Source organism: Mchenga conophoros, linkage group LG20 (assembly GCF_057382185.1).
Source record: "Mchenga conophoros isolate Kocher_MC1m ecotype Shallow Benthic linkage group LG20, M_conophoros_male_GT1.1, whole genome shotgun sequence".
Taxonomy (NCBI): Eukaryota; Metazoa; Chordata; class Actinopteri; order Cichliformes; family Cichlidae; genus Mchenga; species Mchenga conophoros.
In genome coordinates this window covers 3,170,082-3,182,391 of record NC_140545.1, presented here as the reverse complement: position 1 = coordinate 3,182,391, position 12,310 = coordinate 3,170,082, and the positions used below count along the sequence as shown (strand labels likewise).

General features: G+C 41.2%; 2 protein-coding genes across 2 annotated transcripts; one reads left to right on the top strand and one right to left on the bottom strand.

Annotated features, from left to right (window-relative positions):
* Nucleotides 1–264: 264 nt before the first annotated feature.
* Nucleotides 265–4,503, top strand: LOC146550081 (glucose-6-phosphate 1-dehydrogenase-like). The gene is made up of 12 exons (XM_085259685.1): nucleotides 265–742; nucleotides 1,322–1,359; nucleotides 1,499–1,607; nucleotides 1,686–1,903; nucleotides 1,984–2,142; nucleotides 2,303–2,428; nucleotides 2,519–2,612; nucleotides 2,713–2,899; nucleotides 3,034–3,269; nucleotides 3,753–3,829; nucleotides 4,018–4,110; nucleotides 4,202–4,503. Exons 1-12 carry the CDS (start codon nucleotides 542–544, stop codon nucleotides 4,290–4,292), a joined length of 1,629 nt encoding a protein of 542 aa, XP_085115811.1. The 5' UTR covers nucleotides 265–541; the 3' UTR covers nucleotides 4,293–4,503.
* A 553-nt stretch (nucleotides 4,504–5,056) lies between these two features.
* On the bottom strand, nucleotides 5,057–11,937 carry LOC146550080 (ceramide kinase). Its single transcript, XM_085259683.1, has 13 exons — nucleotides 11,563–11,937; nucleotides 10,469–10,564; nucleotides 10,135–10,272; nucleotides 9,855–9,983; nucleotides 9,703–9,766; nucleotides 9,464–9,609; nucleotides 9,304–9,378; nucleotides 8,294–8,446; nucleotides 7,907–8,012; nucleotides 7,277–7,380; nucleotides 6,346–6,542; nucleotides 5,950–6,266; nucleotides 5,057–5,791 (listed from the first exon to the last, which is right to left on the bottom strand). The coding sequence occupies exons 1-13, from the start codon at nucleotides 11,684–11,686 to the stop codon at nucleotides 5,677–5,679; spliced, it is 1,764 nt and encodes a 587-aa protein (XP_085115809.1). The 5' UTR covers nucleotides 11,687–11,937; the 3' UTR covers nucleotides 5,057–5,676.
* Between the last annotated feature and the right edge of the window lie 373 nt (nucleotides 11,938–12,310).

Here is a 12,310-nt window from a genome sequence, read left to right as displayed (position 1 = left end):
GGCAATGGTTGGCACTGATTAACAAAATGTAGCCACTCCTAGGAAGAAGTAAAGGAATAATTTACAAAGACTCTTTGGTTACTGATACTGCAATATCAACTCATTGGGCTTCAAAGTTACGGTAGCCTTAAGCTGTTAGCCTGGAAACGCTTCATGATTCGTTTTACAGCCCGAGAAAACTGTGTCCAGGGTCGTAGTCTGATAAGAACTCATTCCTACAAAGAGTTAAGACTTGCTTTGTCAGAGATACCTGTTAGGCACTTGTGCAACATTTATCTAAGGAGTGGCTGAGGAGCAAGAAACATTCATGGCATTAAATTCATGTGATTAGACCTGAAATGTGACTTAACGCCACTGAGCAGGTTCATCAAACTTCAGCTGATGGACTGTGAGGATTCTTGATTTCATATGCAAATGAGATTTATGGAAAAGCAGAGTAAATGGCAGCGGTTACATTGGAGGAAGCAATGGCACAGATGCATTACCCATTTTGTACAGTAGGTGGCAGCACACAGTCGGGAAACTTTTCTGCAAGGCGAGGATGACAGCTGAAATGTCGAGTGTCATGCAGCCACAGGGAAACGAGTGGTCACAGCAGACGGTCGAAGAACAGATGGGTCAGAAGATGAGCTCAGAGAGTCTGACTCGCTCTGAGGTGTTTGGGCAGCTCAGGAGGGAGCTTTACGGGGAGGAGCGGTCAAGTCATTCCAATACACACTTATTCATCATACTGGGAGCATCTGTGAGTACAGCTCTTAAAACTGCTCTTTCATGCAGCATATGATGAAATGTCTCGTTTAATGTGGTCACTGGTCTTGTAGTAGCACCGTATTCTAAACACATCGCGGTGTCTGAAGTCACGGGCTGGTTTGAGGAAAAAAAAAACGTGCATAAAAATAATTCACATATTGTTGCAGTGTGGTGATCCGAATGAAAGCCAGGTGTGAGCGCATGCAGTTTGAAATGTGCTGCATCTACTTTTTCCTTTGTTGAGCAACAATAGAAGCTGATGATTTAGCAGCGAAAACATTTTCACCGTTTTTGGCTTTGAGCCGGGAACAAAGTACCAGTTGCATGTTTATCGGTCATGAATGTTTTTGTAAAGTAACCTAATTCACACTTACAAGTCTGAGTTCTGCAGATCAGGTGTGTTGCTGGAAAATGTGACTTATTCAATTACTCTGCAGATTCTTTTGCACCACAGTGATTATTTCCAAAGTTTACTTAGTCTTTGGACTCTGAGTGTCCGTTCACTGTGAATAGATCTAAAGAAACTTTTTTTTTTGTTTGTTTTTTTTTTAAATTTGTATGATTTAAACAGGGAGATCTTGCTAAAAAGAAGATCTATCCAACCTTATGGTGAGTAAAGAACTGCAGCACGCACACAGCAGCTACATTAATAACAGAGCTGTGCTTTAAAGTTGTTTGGTCACCTTGTGTAATGAAGAGTTTGACCTTTGGCCAAAGTTTTCTGCATTGCTACCTTTGAATTTTTCAGGTGGTTATTCAGAGACGGCCTTCTTCCAGACAACACGTTTTTTGTGGGTTTTGCTCGGTCCAGCTTGACTGTAGAGGACATCAAGGCAGCATGTCTGCCCCACATGAAGGTAATACCTTTAAGGGTGTTTGACTATTAAAGATAAGATTTTGTGTTTTCAGAAATCATTGTTCCACATCTTCCTCAGGTCAGTGATGAAGAAAGCGACTACCTATCAGCCTTCTTCAGTAAAAACTCCTACCTGAGTGGCAGGTATGATGACGGCAGCTCCTTCGACCAACTCAGCAAACATCTGTCATCTCTCCCTGGGGGCGCCAACGCTAATAGACTTTTCTACCTGGCTCTACCACCGACTGTCTACCATCATGTCAGCAAAAACATCAGAACCCACTGCATGAGCCTCAAGTTAGTACCTGACGAGTCCTTAAAGTCAATATCTCACTTAGTGTTGATTGCATTTTCCTAATCCACTGTTTTTGTGGCAGAGGTTGGAACAGGGTAATTGTCGAGAAGCCCTTTGGTCGTGACCTCCAGAGTTCACAGGAACTGTCAACCCACCTGTCGTCCCTGTTTACAGAGAACCAGATCTACCGCATAGATCACTACCTGGGAAAAGAGATGGTCCAAAACCTCATGGTGCTCAGGTAACAAGCTCAGTACAGACTTTTTTGGGTGGACATTATCACAGGAATGAACTTTCAGGTTGTCATAGACAGTATTGCTGAATTTCAGAAGTATTCATTACTATTCAACTTTTCCATCCTCCTGTTTTGTTTTAGTAATATTTTACTCACTCATTTCCAGGTTTGGAAATCGCATTTTTGGACCCATATGGAACAGGAACAGTGTGGCCTGTGTGGTTCTCACCTTCAAGGAGCCTTTTGGCACTCAGGGCCGTGGAGGATACTTTGATGACTTTGGTATTATTCGGTGAGAGAGACTGCATTCAGATAAATGTAAGTTTAAAAAAAAGCTAGTTTGTAAACTTTCCCTCATTGCTTTCTTTTCTTCTTAATATAGAGATGTCATGCAGAACCATCTTCTCCAGATGCTCTGTTTGGTTGCAATGGAGAAACCTCCTTCTACCAGTCCAGATGATGTGAGGGATGAGAAGGTAAAACCAGGGATTGGAAGAATTTGGGAATTGCTTTCCATAGCACGATTATCAAGTCTTCGCCATCCTTTATCCACCCCATTTTTTTCTCAAACTCTAGGTGAAGGTGTTGAAGTGTATACCTCCTGTTGAAGTATCAGATGTTGTGCTTGGCCAGTATGTCGGAGATCCTGAAGGGGAAGGTCAATCCAGACTGGGATACCTTGATGATCCCACGGTGCCCAAAGACTCCTGGACACCAACTTTTGCAACAGCAGTCCTGCATGTCCAGAATGAGAGATGGGATGGTGAGGCTTTAGTCCAGCTTTTTTGTTCCTCACCTGTCTCTCCTAGTCTACATTTTATCAAGCCTCCTTAAATTCTCCTTCTGCTTTTGCATCCATTATGTATGTCATCGCACCATGCACACCATGTACATCAGGAGTTCCTTTTATTCTGCGCTGTGGTAAAGCACTAAATGAGCGGAAAGCAGAAGTACGTCTGCAGTTCACTGACGTGCCGGGAGACATTTTTGGTGATTGCTGTCAGAGGAATGAGCTGGTGGTGCGGGTGCAGCCAGATGAAGCCATTTACTTAAAAATGATGACCAAGAGGCCTGGAGTTTACTTCAATCCAGAGGAGACTGAGCTGGATCTCACCTACAAGAGTCGATACAAGGTACCTCAAGCTCATGTCAAAATATTAATTGTAATCCAGCTTTCAGAAGCAACTCTTACTCTTGCAGGAAACGTATTATGCTTTTCCTTACAGAATGTATATATTCTGTAAGGAAAAGACAATTTATTTATGAGCAATCCTTGTGAGCCACAACCTTAGGCTTAGACTGCTTCAGTTTTTTGGGGGGGTTGTTCTACCTTGAAATGATGTCAGTATGTGTGGAAATCCTTAATCCAGTCATCTCAGACAAATTGCTCCAGATGTTAGTACAGCAGTGACACCCACCTGTTCTTCAAAGACTCTCTTGGCAATAGATGGAGTTGGAAAAAAGCACAATAAATCACTTTTAAAATAATATTATATTTAATACATTTTGAGACTTTTATGGTGGATGTCCCATTGTTACTTATCCTTGATACTGTAGGCCAGTAAACTTGAACTTAGTATGCATGTAGGAGTTTAACAGCTGCTGTCTATCTGCAGGATGTGAAGCTCCCAGATGCTTATGAAAGACTCATACTGGATGTCTTCTGTGGAAATCAAATGCATTTTGTTCGCAGGTAGGTGCCATCATTGAAAACATGAGCACATCTGCACAGTTGTTGCCAAATATTTTATCAACACTTTTAGTTGGAGATGTGCACCGGCCACGTTTAAACAGCTCTTTTTAATTTTTTAGGCAGTGATTTTCAGTGTTCCCTCTTTTTATTTATTTTTTTGTTGAAATGTTTTCATCTTTCTGTCTCAGTGATGAGTTACGGGAGGCCTGGAGGATCTTCACCCCCCTCCTCCACCAAGTAGAGAAAGAGAAGCCACGCCCCATTCCCTACACATATGGAAGGTAAATACTGTTTTATCAGGCAGAATGAAATACGCATATCATACTTTAACAGTGACAGTTCTTCTTTCCATCTTATCTGTTATGTCCACAGTCGTGGTCCAAGAGAAGCAGACGATCTCCTGAAGAGAGTGGGATTTCGCTATGAGGGAACATACAAGTGGGTGCAGCCCCACACCGCTTAATTCTTTCTGTCTCACAATCAAGTACTTGAGAAAAGATTGTAAACAAACAATCAAGTTTACTGCAGTCACTGCTGCACTTGATTGATTTCTGCATGCACAGAAGAAAGCACTGCTTTTCATGACTAATTATGACAGCAGAGATTAAAACAAGCTGTAACAGTCTGATTTTGATGTAAATCTGGTATTTCTAAATAAATCATCATTCACTCTTTTACTTGCAATTTTTTTTAAAAGCATTGCAAATATCTGTATTCCTACGACCTTTGGACATTGTGGACATGGAAAATCTACAACCTTTATGGTATCTTATAGATACTAGTATAGGATAATTATTTACTGGCTGTGCCATTTAACTGTTAAGAATTCAAGATTGTTCAGTGTATTGTAAGGCCTTTGTTTACAACTGTCACTAATGCCCAATGGGAGTCATAAACAGACCCATGTATACCAGAAGGACCTGCTGGCCTGGTTCGTAACAACAGGAGCCTCTTTTAGTATCGGTCATGCAGGAAACACATTTAAATGTCTGGCGTCAGGTAAGAACTCTCAGGTATGTTCTAATCTAAACTAAGAACTCTCTTACTAACATGTTAATCTCTTACAATGCATAAACATGTTTTCAAATGGCTTTATATTTTTCTATTTCTATCAGCAGTTTTCACCAGATTGATTCTGGTTCTTGTACTTTGTCTCTGCTAGGTTCAAGGCCTAACTGGAACTGCATGCACACAGTTTCTTTAACATCAGTAATAGACCATTAAGTGATCCTGCCAGTACTTTGAAGTGCAGCAAGAACAAACATCTTTTTAAACAACTATTTGTAGTTTCTTGTGACAACCTATTGAAGTAATGATTTTAATGGGCCATATATGTTTGTAAATTGTCATGCATTTCATAGATTTGTGTGAAGCTAGAAAATTGTTCACTGATAATGTAGAACCAGTAATCATTCACCTTTTATTCAGCTGGATATACAATCTGCACTGCTGCTGAACAATCAAGCAATAAAAAGTCAAGCAATAAAAAGTCATTGCACAAAGATTTTGTCTTTCAAGTTCTGTTTGCATTTCCCATGACTCTATTCTCTGAAAACTTGTGCACATAAATAAAATTCAGACCACAAGCTGCTCACTTGCCGCATACTGTATAAATTAATGTAGTTTACTGAGAAAAAAAGCCCCCAAAATTAGCAAGCGGTAGTCAACTAACACACACATGCACATTTAAGAATAAATAGTCTTCATCATTATTACAATGAAGATAATCCATAGAAGTACCTGAAATAAAAGGAACTTTTTGGCAATCACAGAAAGCAAGTCTGGCTTTTTAATTTTTTAATAAATTCACAAATCAGTCCCACGATGCAAACACTCCATTCTTCAGACTATTTGTATGTGATGCATCTACTTTTATTCTTGTCACTCTCCTGGCTGCAGTTCTGCATGGCTGCTCCGTCCTCAATGCCCCTGGCGTACAGACGTACCAGCTGACCGTGGATCCTGACAGAAGTGAACAAATCTAATTATATATCTTATGTTTCATAACGTATTGTGGGATCTTTACCCTACAATACAAAGGGCTATGAGGCAACTGTTGTAATTTAGCACTGTATAAATAAAATTGAATTGTAGAACAACATGTTGGGTGGTGCTCTTACCTGCAGAAGATCTCAGTGAAAGGCAGAATCTCTCCATCACAGTTCCACACGGACACAGCTGGAGTCTTTTTGCAGCACAGACCACACAGGATGGGAGCCACTGTTTTGTGCTCGTTCATCGTCTCTCGCTCCACCACACTCTGTGCCAATTGCTGCTGAGATCCATTTCTGCTTACAGTGTCCACGTATTCTCGCTCTTCGCCACCTATTGCGCGATTCAGCTCTCCGATTCCTTCGTGCACCTCTTCTTCTCTGCCATCTGGGAGAGAGAAACGGACGGCCTTCACTCGATGGACCTCCACAAACGGCAGGTCAAACTAGGAGAAGCAGGAACGATTGGGTCAAGCAGTTTCTAAAGTTTCTCAGTCCATTTGTTTTCAGCTGAATGTGATATACCTGGTCCTGTGTGCTTGTGTGTCTGTAGAGGAACTTGAGGAAGCTCAGTGGGTGAGTGTCCCATACTAGGATGAGATCCCCTGTTCCGTCTGCCAGATGAGCAGACGGAGAGAGACCTAATGGGCTCCTGGCACATGAGCTGGACATACAAGTGATCGATACACACCTGAACCTGCCCTCCACACTCACCCATTCACCTAAAGAGAGACGAAGAGATTGGAGAAGCTACAATTAGAACGATTTTAGCAGATGTTGATGATTTCTAAAAGAAAATAATATTTGGCCAATGTGCCCCAGGGGTTATAAGGCAATTTTTAATAGAGTAAGGAAATGGGGAAAAAAAACATTTGTGTGATTTTACTTATTTCAATATGTGTTGTGGACAACAACAGGAAGGCAAGAAAAACTCAAACCACCAGTCGTGACAACCAAGGTATAGAGAAGGGCACGTCTGAACAAACAAAAAGTTGTATCTTGAAGCAGATGGGCTGCAGCAGAAGACCACACTGGGTGCGACTGCTGTCAGCTAAAAACAGGAAATTGAGGCTATAATTTTCACAGGCTCACCGAAATTGGACCACAGAACACTGAAAAAAAAATCTTTTGTGGTTCACTTTTGTTCCAGTTTTGATTGTTGGTAGAGTCAGAATTTGGCATAAACAACATAAAAACATGATTCATCCTGCCTTGCATCAACACTTAAGGGTGGTGGTGTCAGTCAGTGTCACAGGGTACCCATCTTTGGATGGCTTCTTCTCTCATCATCCCAAACTGGTTTCTTGAACACAACAGTGAGTTCACTGCACTTAAACAGCATCCACAGTCAAGCTCAAACCAACAGTCCACATTTGAGATGTGCACCAATCTGCAGCAGCTGTCTGATGTTATCTTGTTATCATGTACCAGAATTTACGAGTATTTGTATCGTTACCTTCAGAGTCATTGCTGTACTGGCTGAAGTGGGAGCTGTACAGGGAGCCTGAATCAGAAGTGTGTGGGAATAGTCGCTCTGTACTTCTGGAGCACACATTGCACCTAAAAAGAACAAAGAGTTTCACTCTCCTTCAAGTCTGTGAACTAACAAGCTCCCTGACCTTAGCAACAGCATTCATAAGAGCATTATAATCCATTCGCTGACAGCCAGAGACACCTGCTCCAAACAAAAACTAAGGTACTAACAAGAGGCTTGGTCTCAACTTTCAACTAGATCAAGTTTCTCTTGCTATGTCTCTTCTACCCTCCTCAAGGAACGAGCAACCAACACCCGAGTCCCTGCTACAGGGGGTAGCAGTTACAGTATCTCAAAGTGAATTTGACCCATTTCACTAGTCCTTGAATAATAATGATGCTCCTCACAAGGGCACCTTCTCGCTTTCAAATTAAAAGATTAAAAATTATCTTCCTTTTTAAAACCCCCACCAGAGTAACAAAAAAAGTTAAAGGCTTTCATATTTTCTTCAAGGTCACGTTTTGGCCTGACTTGCAAGTGAAAGTTGCAGTTACATTAACAATGGGAGGAAGAGCACAGTCTCTTTTTATCTCTTTCTAGTAGGCGTCTTACCCTGAGAGGCAGCGCGTTTTATCCTTAGGGCTGGAGAGCAGTGGGTCTGCTGGTAGATACTGAACTATGCCCGCATAGCTTCTGTTGCTCAGGTACACAACTGTACCTATACAGAAGAAAAAAAATTAAGGTTGGGTAAAAATACAGAACACCAGATACTGTATATGTGCAAGATTTTAAAATAGAACAACAGTGGTTTTACTATAGCAAATGCTGAAAAGGGAAGCACAGATGCCACTAGAGACTTTCAATTTGGTCATCTTGATAACAGTTACAGTTTCAGGGTGAATTTTTAACTTTGAGATAAAAATAAATATAGAGAATCTGACAGAATGTTCTTCAGCAGACTGTCATTTGCTTTGTTTTAAAAGAATCATCGGTCTGGACCTGAATAGTCGTATCTGAGAGGTCCCATCCAGCGGTGTTTTTCACTCTCAGCCAGTACGTCTCCATAGAAGCCATAGCCCACCAGAGATACCGAGTAGCGTACCAGGGTGGAAGCATGGTGAACTGAACACACGTCTAATGGCTGAGAGTCTCCTGCAAGGCATTGAGGGCATCAAGGGGTGGGTATACAAACTTATTTATACAGTTCCAATTTTGAAAAAAATATATATGATCAGGGTTACACTCCCATGAGAAAAAGTTTTCACAAGACTGTGCGATTCTATGAAAACATCGATACACTGTTAACTGCTTCCATAGGAATTTTGAGGGGAAGTAGCATCCAGGTACTGCTAATCAAATGCACTTGATTATTGATTATCATAAGTGTGAGCACCTCGATAAAAGCAGAAGATTTTGCAGTGTGCAGATCTGGAGCATTCAGGTGTTTGCTAACACAATGCCAAGGAGGAAGGGCACCAGCAATGACCTCAAAACCATCAATCTGGAAAAGTTTATAAGGGCATTTCTTAACATTACGGTGCTTTATTTTTCTTAAAAACCAAGCACAGCACCACAAACACCTAATACTGACTGTCACAGTCACGTAAGGTGGTGGAGGATTTGGGTTCGTTTTTTTAGAGTCAAATGTGAGGCCATCTGTTTGACAGCTAATGCTTGTCCCAAATGGGGTCATCCAACAGGACAATGACCCCAAGCACAAAATCTACGACAGAATAACTTAAAAAGAAAAGAATCAAGATGTTGCAATGACCCAGTAAAAGTCCAGATCAGACAGGGCCTTAAGAGACCTGTGCATGAACAAAAATATCCAAACCTCAATGAACTGAAGCAAAATTGTAAAGAAGAGTGGTAATACGAATATAATTATTTCAAGTTTTTGCTACCGAATATAGTTCTTTGAGACATGGGATGTACTTAGTTTCCACGCAGCTGCAGAGAGTCTTGTGAAAACGTTCTTTTTCACATGACCGTATGCAATATTTCCTCACCAATAATGATGTGCAAAGCTGAAGAAACAGGATCAATAACCCCCACTGTGGCATAACACACACAGTCTGTGGAACCTAAAATAGATAACACATATCAGGAAGTGAGAGTGACACCTTTAAATCTGAAGCCATCAGTTTATAATTGCTTATGAACAACAACCTGCAGGGATGATGCCAATATGAAGTGGGCATGGCTGCAATGTGACAGCGGGATCAGTCTCACAAAGACCTGCCTCTTGTTGTGTCCGCCCAATCAAACCATGAAGTACTTCACTGAACATGCCATCGCCACCCACACAGACCACACTGCAATAAACAAACATAATCGTTTCTATTATGAAAGCACCTCACAGTGCTCTTTCACAACAGTATTTATACCGCTGCGCTGATAGCGCTTACCCATCAAAGCTTGTCAGATCTTTCTTCAAGAGGTGGTCTCTGGCTTGGTTAGCCCGTTCAGTCACTGAAAAAGTTTATATAATGATTACATGTAAACTGTAAGGCTGTGTGTCAGAGTTAAACTTTAAACATCAACTGTGCGATCAGTTTACCTATAACATGAGAGCTGATCCCAGCCAGCTCAAACAGAGGGGCAACAAGTGAATGGTAGATCTCTCTTCCTTTCTTTTTTCCTCCAAATGGGTTGATGAACACCAACAGTCTATGTGGACGCAAAGGACCTGAAAGATGCATGTTGAATATCACAGATGGGAGCTCAAAACGTCAGATATGCAACAGATTTTTTTTTTGTTAAAGTAAAATAATAGTCTATTTAGGAGAAATACAAGGTTAAATATCAGCTGTGTTTCTAGTCCAATTATCCACCCCTACTGTGAGTTTTGAGGGCAGTCCTTAGGTGATTTGTCCACTGGTCTCTGAGGACCCGACTGGGGCAGCTGAACTGGGTCCGGCCCAGGTTCCACAACAACCCATAAGTGCTTCTACTCCTGCTACGCTTGATGTAGAAAACTGAAGGCAGATGACAGATACAAGAAATGGAAACCATGATGTAAAACCATAGTATCAACTGTTGGAAGTGGTGGTGGTGGTGGTGATGATGATGATGATAGTAGGGGGGGCTACAGGCACACATTGCACAAAATTGTAAAGTAAGCTGTGAACTTGGGTGTATAGTTTTCGAACTACACCGTCATCTAAAACCCACCTGTGAAATCTTTGTCTGTGTCTTCAACTGACTTCTGGGGCAAGATCTCCACCCGACCGTTCTCCACTCCAACCACCTCTGCCACAGGTACTGAAACTTCAATCGCGCAAACGCACAATGTGAAAAAATTGATTAAACATGTTTCTTTGTGTCGCTGCAACTGAGTGAACTTTTTAACTCTACAAAAGGATTGTTTCTCATTTTTCACTTGTCATAGAAATTAATGCATGATACAGCTGGTTCCTTGCCAGGTCTCAGGCCCAAACAATACAATAATGCTAGCTGAAATTCCATGCTGCTTCAGTTTCATCATGGTGCCCCTATTCGTTTATGCTGCTGCTTTATTAAGATGCGGTGGCTCACGAGGACGCTTGAATAGAGCTGAGCTATTGTTTATGTGATACCTTTAAAAACATAAGATGGAGAAGGTTTATTGTGTCTGCTGACTGACTGGCACACCTAAAAGGATCAAATTCTACATAATTTACTATGGCAGTGTATCATAAATCACAATGTGTTAGTGGTTTTAACTGGACAGTATTAAAATATTTTTTCACCTATATTTGTGGATGAGACAGAAAAAAAACCCCACTTTTTAAAAAAAAAAAAATGCAAACTAGAATTTAAGCTCAGTGTTGGCTTATAATATTATGCCAGGAGGTGGGTGTGTTTGTGGCTGTGTTTTTAGTAAACTACCTTTGTAGGTCATGTGTCATGTTTGTGCTGCTCAACTCGTTCTTCACGTTTTCTGCATGCACTTAGATTCAATTGATGTGCCCCTTCTTGTGTTCAAACTTAACGCCTAGTATGTAATTGGTGTTTGTGGTGTAGGCCACTGTCTTTTTTTGTCAGTTCAGTTCAGTTTATGTCAGTACAGTGCAGACGAAGCAGACTTTCTCTTTTAAATGTGGTGTTGCAAAGTGGTCCATGTGTGCACATTTATATTTGGCTCTTTAAATGTTAAGTAAAACAGGGGAGAAGTGCATTGTGAAACTTTCTGAGTGTTTGTGTCGCGCTCTCATTTAAACACAGTCTCTATAAAGCCCCATTAAACATCTAGGATACAGATGTGAGGGAGATACACGAGCACTTACCTGTTTTCTTGTCACCATTCTTTTTATCCGCCTCAGTCCATTTCAAATGCCAACCTGTGAGGACGGCCCGATATCTTTTATTTCCGATCCACAAACTTGACTCCAACCTCAGGTCAGTCTCCATCTGGAAAAGCGCTCTCAGTCACAGAGTCAGTCTTTCCCGTATGCCAAAACGCGTTCCTGATCACACTTTATGCCCATGGTGTTTGCATGCCTGAGAAGTGCAGACACCGGCGATCTGAACTCAGTTTCTGAATACAGGCTCAGAGTATTATTCCTTTAAAATGCTGAAGTCACCGCCCGATACACGGGCGTTATTCTGCAAATACCCATTTCCTATCTGCACCCTGCTCTTCTGATACCTGCTCGATTTGCATGTTGCGCTGCTGATTGGATGCCAGGTGTTTACCTGGAGCAATGTGGCCAAGTAGGCTAATCTGACGCGAATGTGTGCTTTCTCGCTGTTTGATTGACCTAAAAGCATTGCTTCGTTGACAGAATGGGGAATTTAAATGCATTTAAATACGTCATCTAAATATTTTGAGTGTGGAAGCCTCTGTAAATCATCAAATATTAAGACTAATAATACATGTTGTAGACTAATATAGGGCGACAAGTAGAAGATAGATGGTATTTAAAATTACAGTCTACCGTAATTTATTTTTTAACAAGGATGAGACTTTTAAATAACAGAATGAGACACACTATAAATCTGACATATGCAGCAAGGAGGACAGCAAAGTAAAAT

Coding starts and splice junctions, on each gene's coding strand:
- LOC146550080 (XM_085259683.1), bottom strand. CDS start 11,686: ATGGAGACTGACCTGAGGTTGGAGTCAAGTTTGTGGATCGGAAATAAA. Junction 9,767..9,854: donor GATCAGCTCTCATGTTATAG/GTAAACTGATCG, acceptor AAACTTTTTCAG/TGACTGAACGGGCTAACCAA. Junction 8,013..8,293: donor TCTCAGATACGACTATTCAG/GTCCAGACCGAT, acceptor TCTTCTGTATAG/GTACAGTTGTGTACCTGAGC.
- LOC146550081 (XM_085259685.1), top strand. CDS start 542: ATGACAGCTGAAATGTCGAGTGTCATGCAGCCACAGGGAAACGAGTGG. Junction 1,608..1,685: donor CATGTCTGCCCCACATGAAG/GTAATACCTTTA, acceptor CATCTTCCTCAG/GTCAGTGATGAAGAAAGCGA. Junction 2,900..3,033: donor CCAGAATGAGAGATGGGATG/GTGAGGCTTTAG, acceptor CATGTACATCAG/GAGTTCCTTTTATTCTGCGC.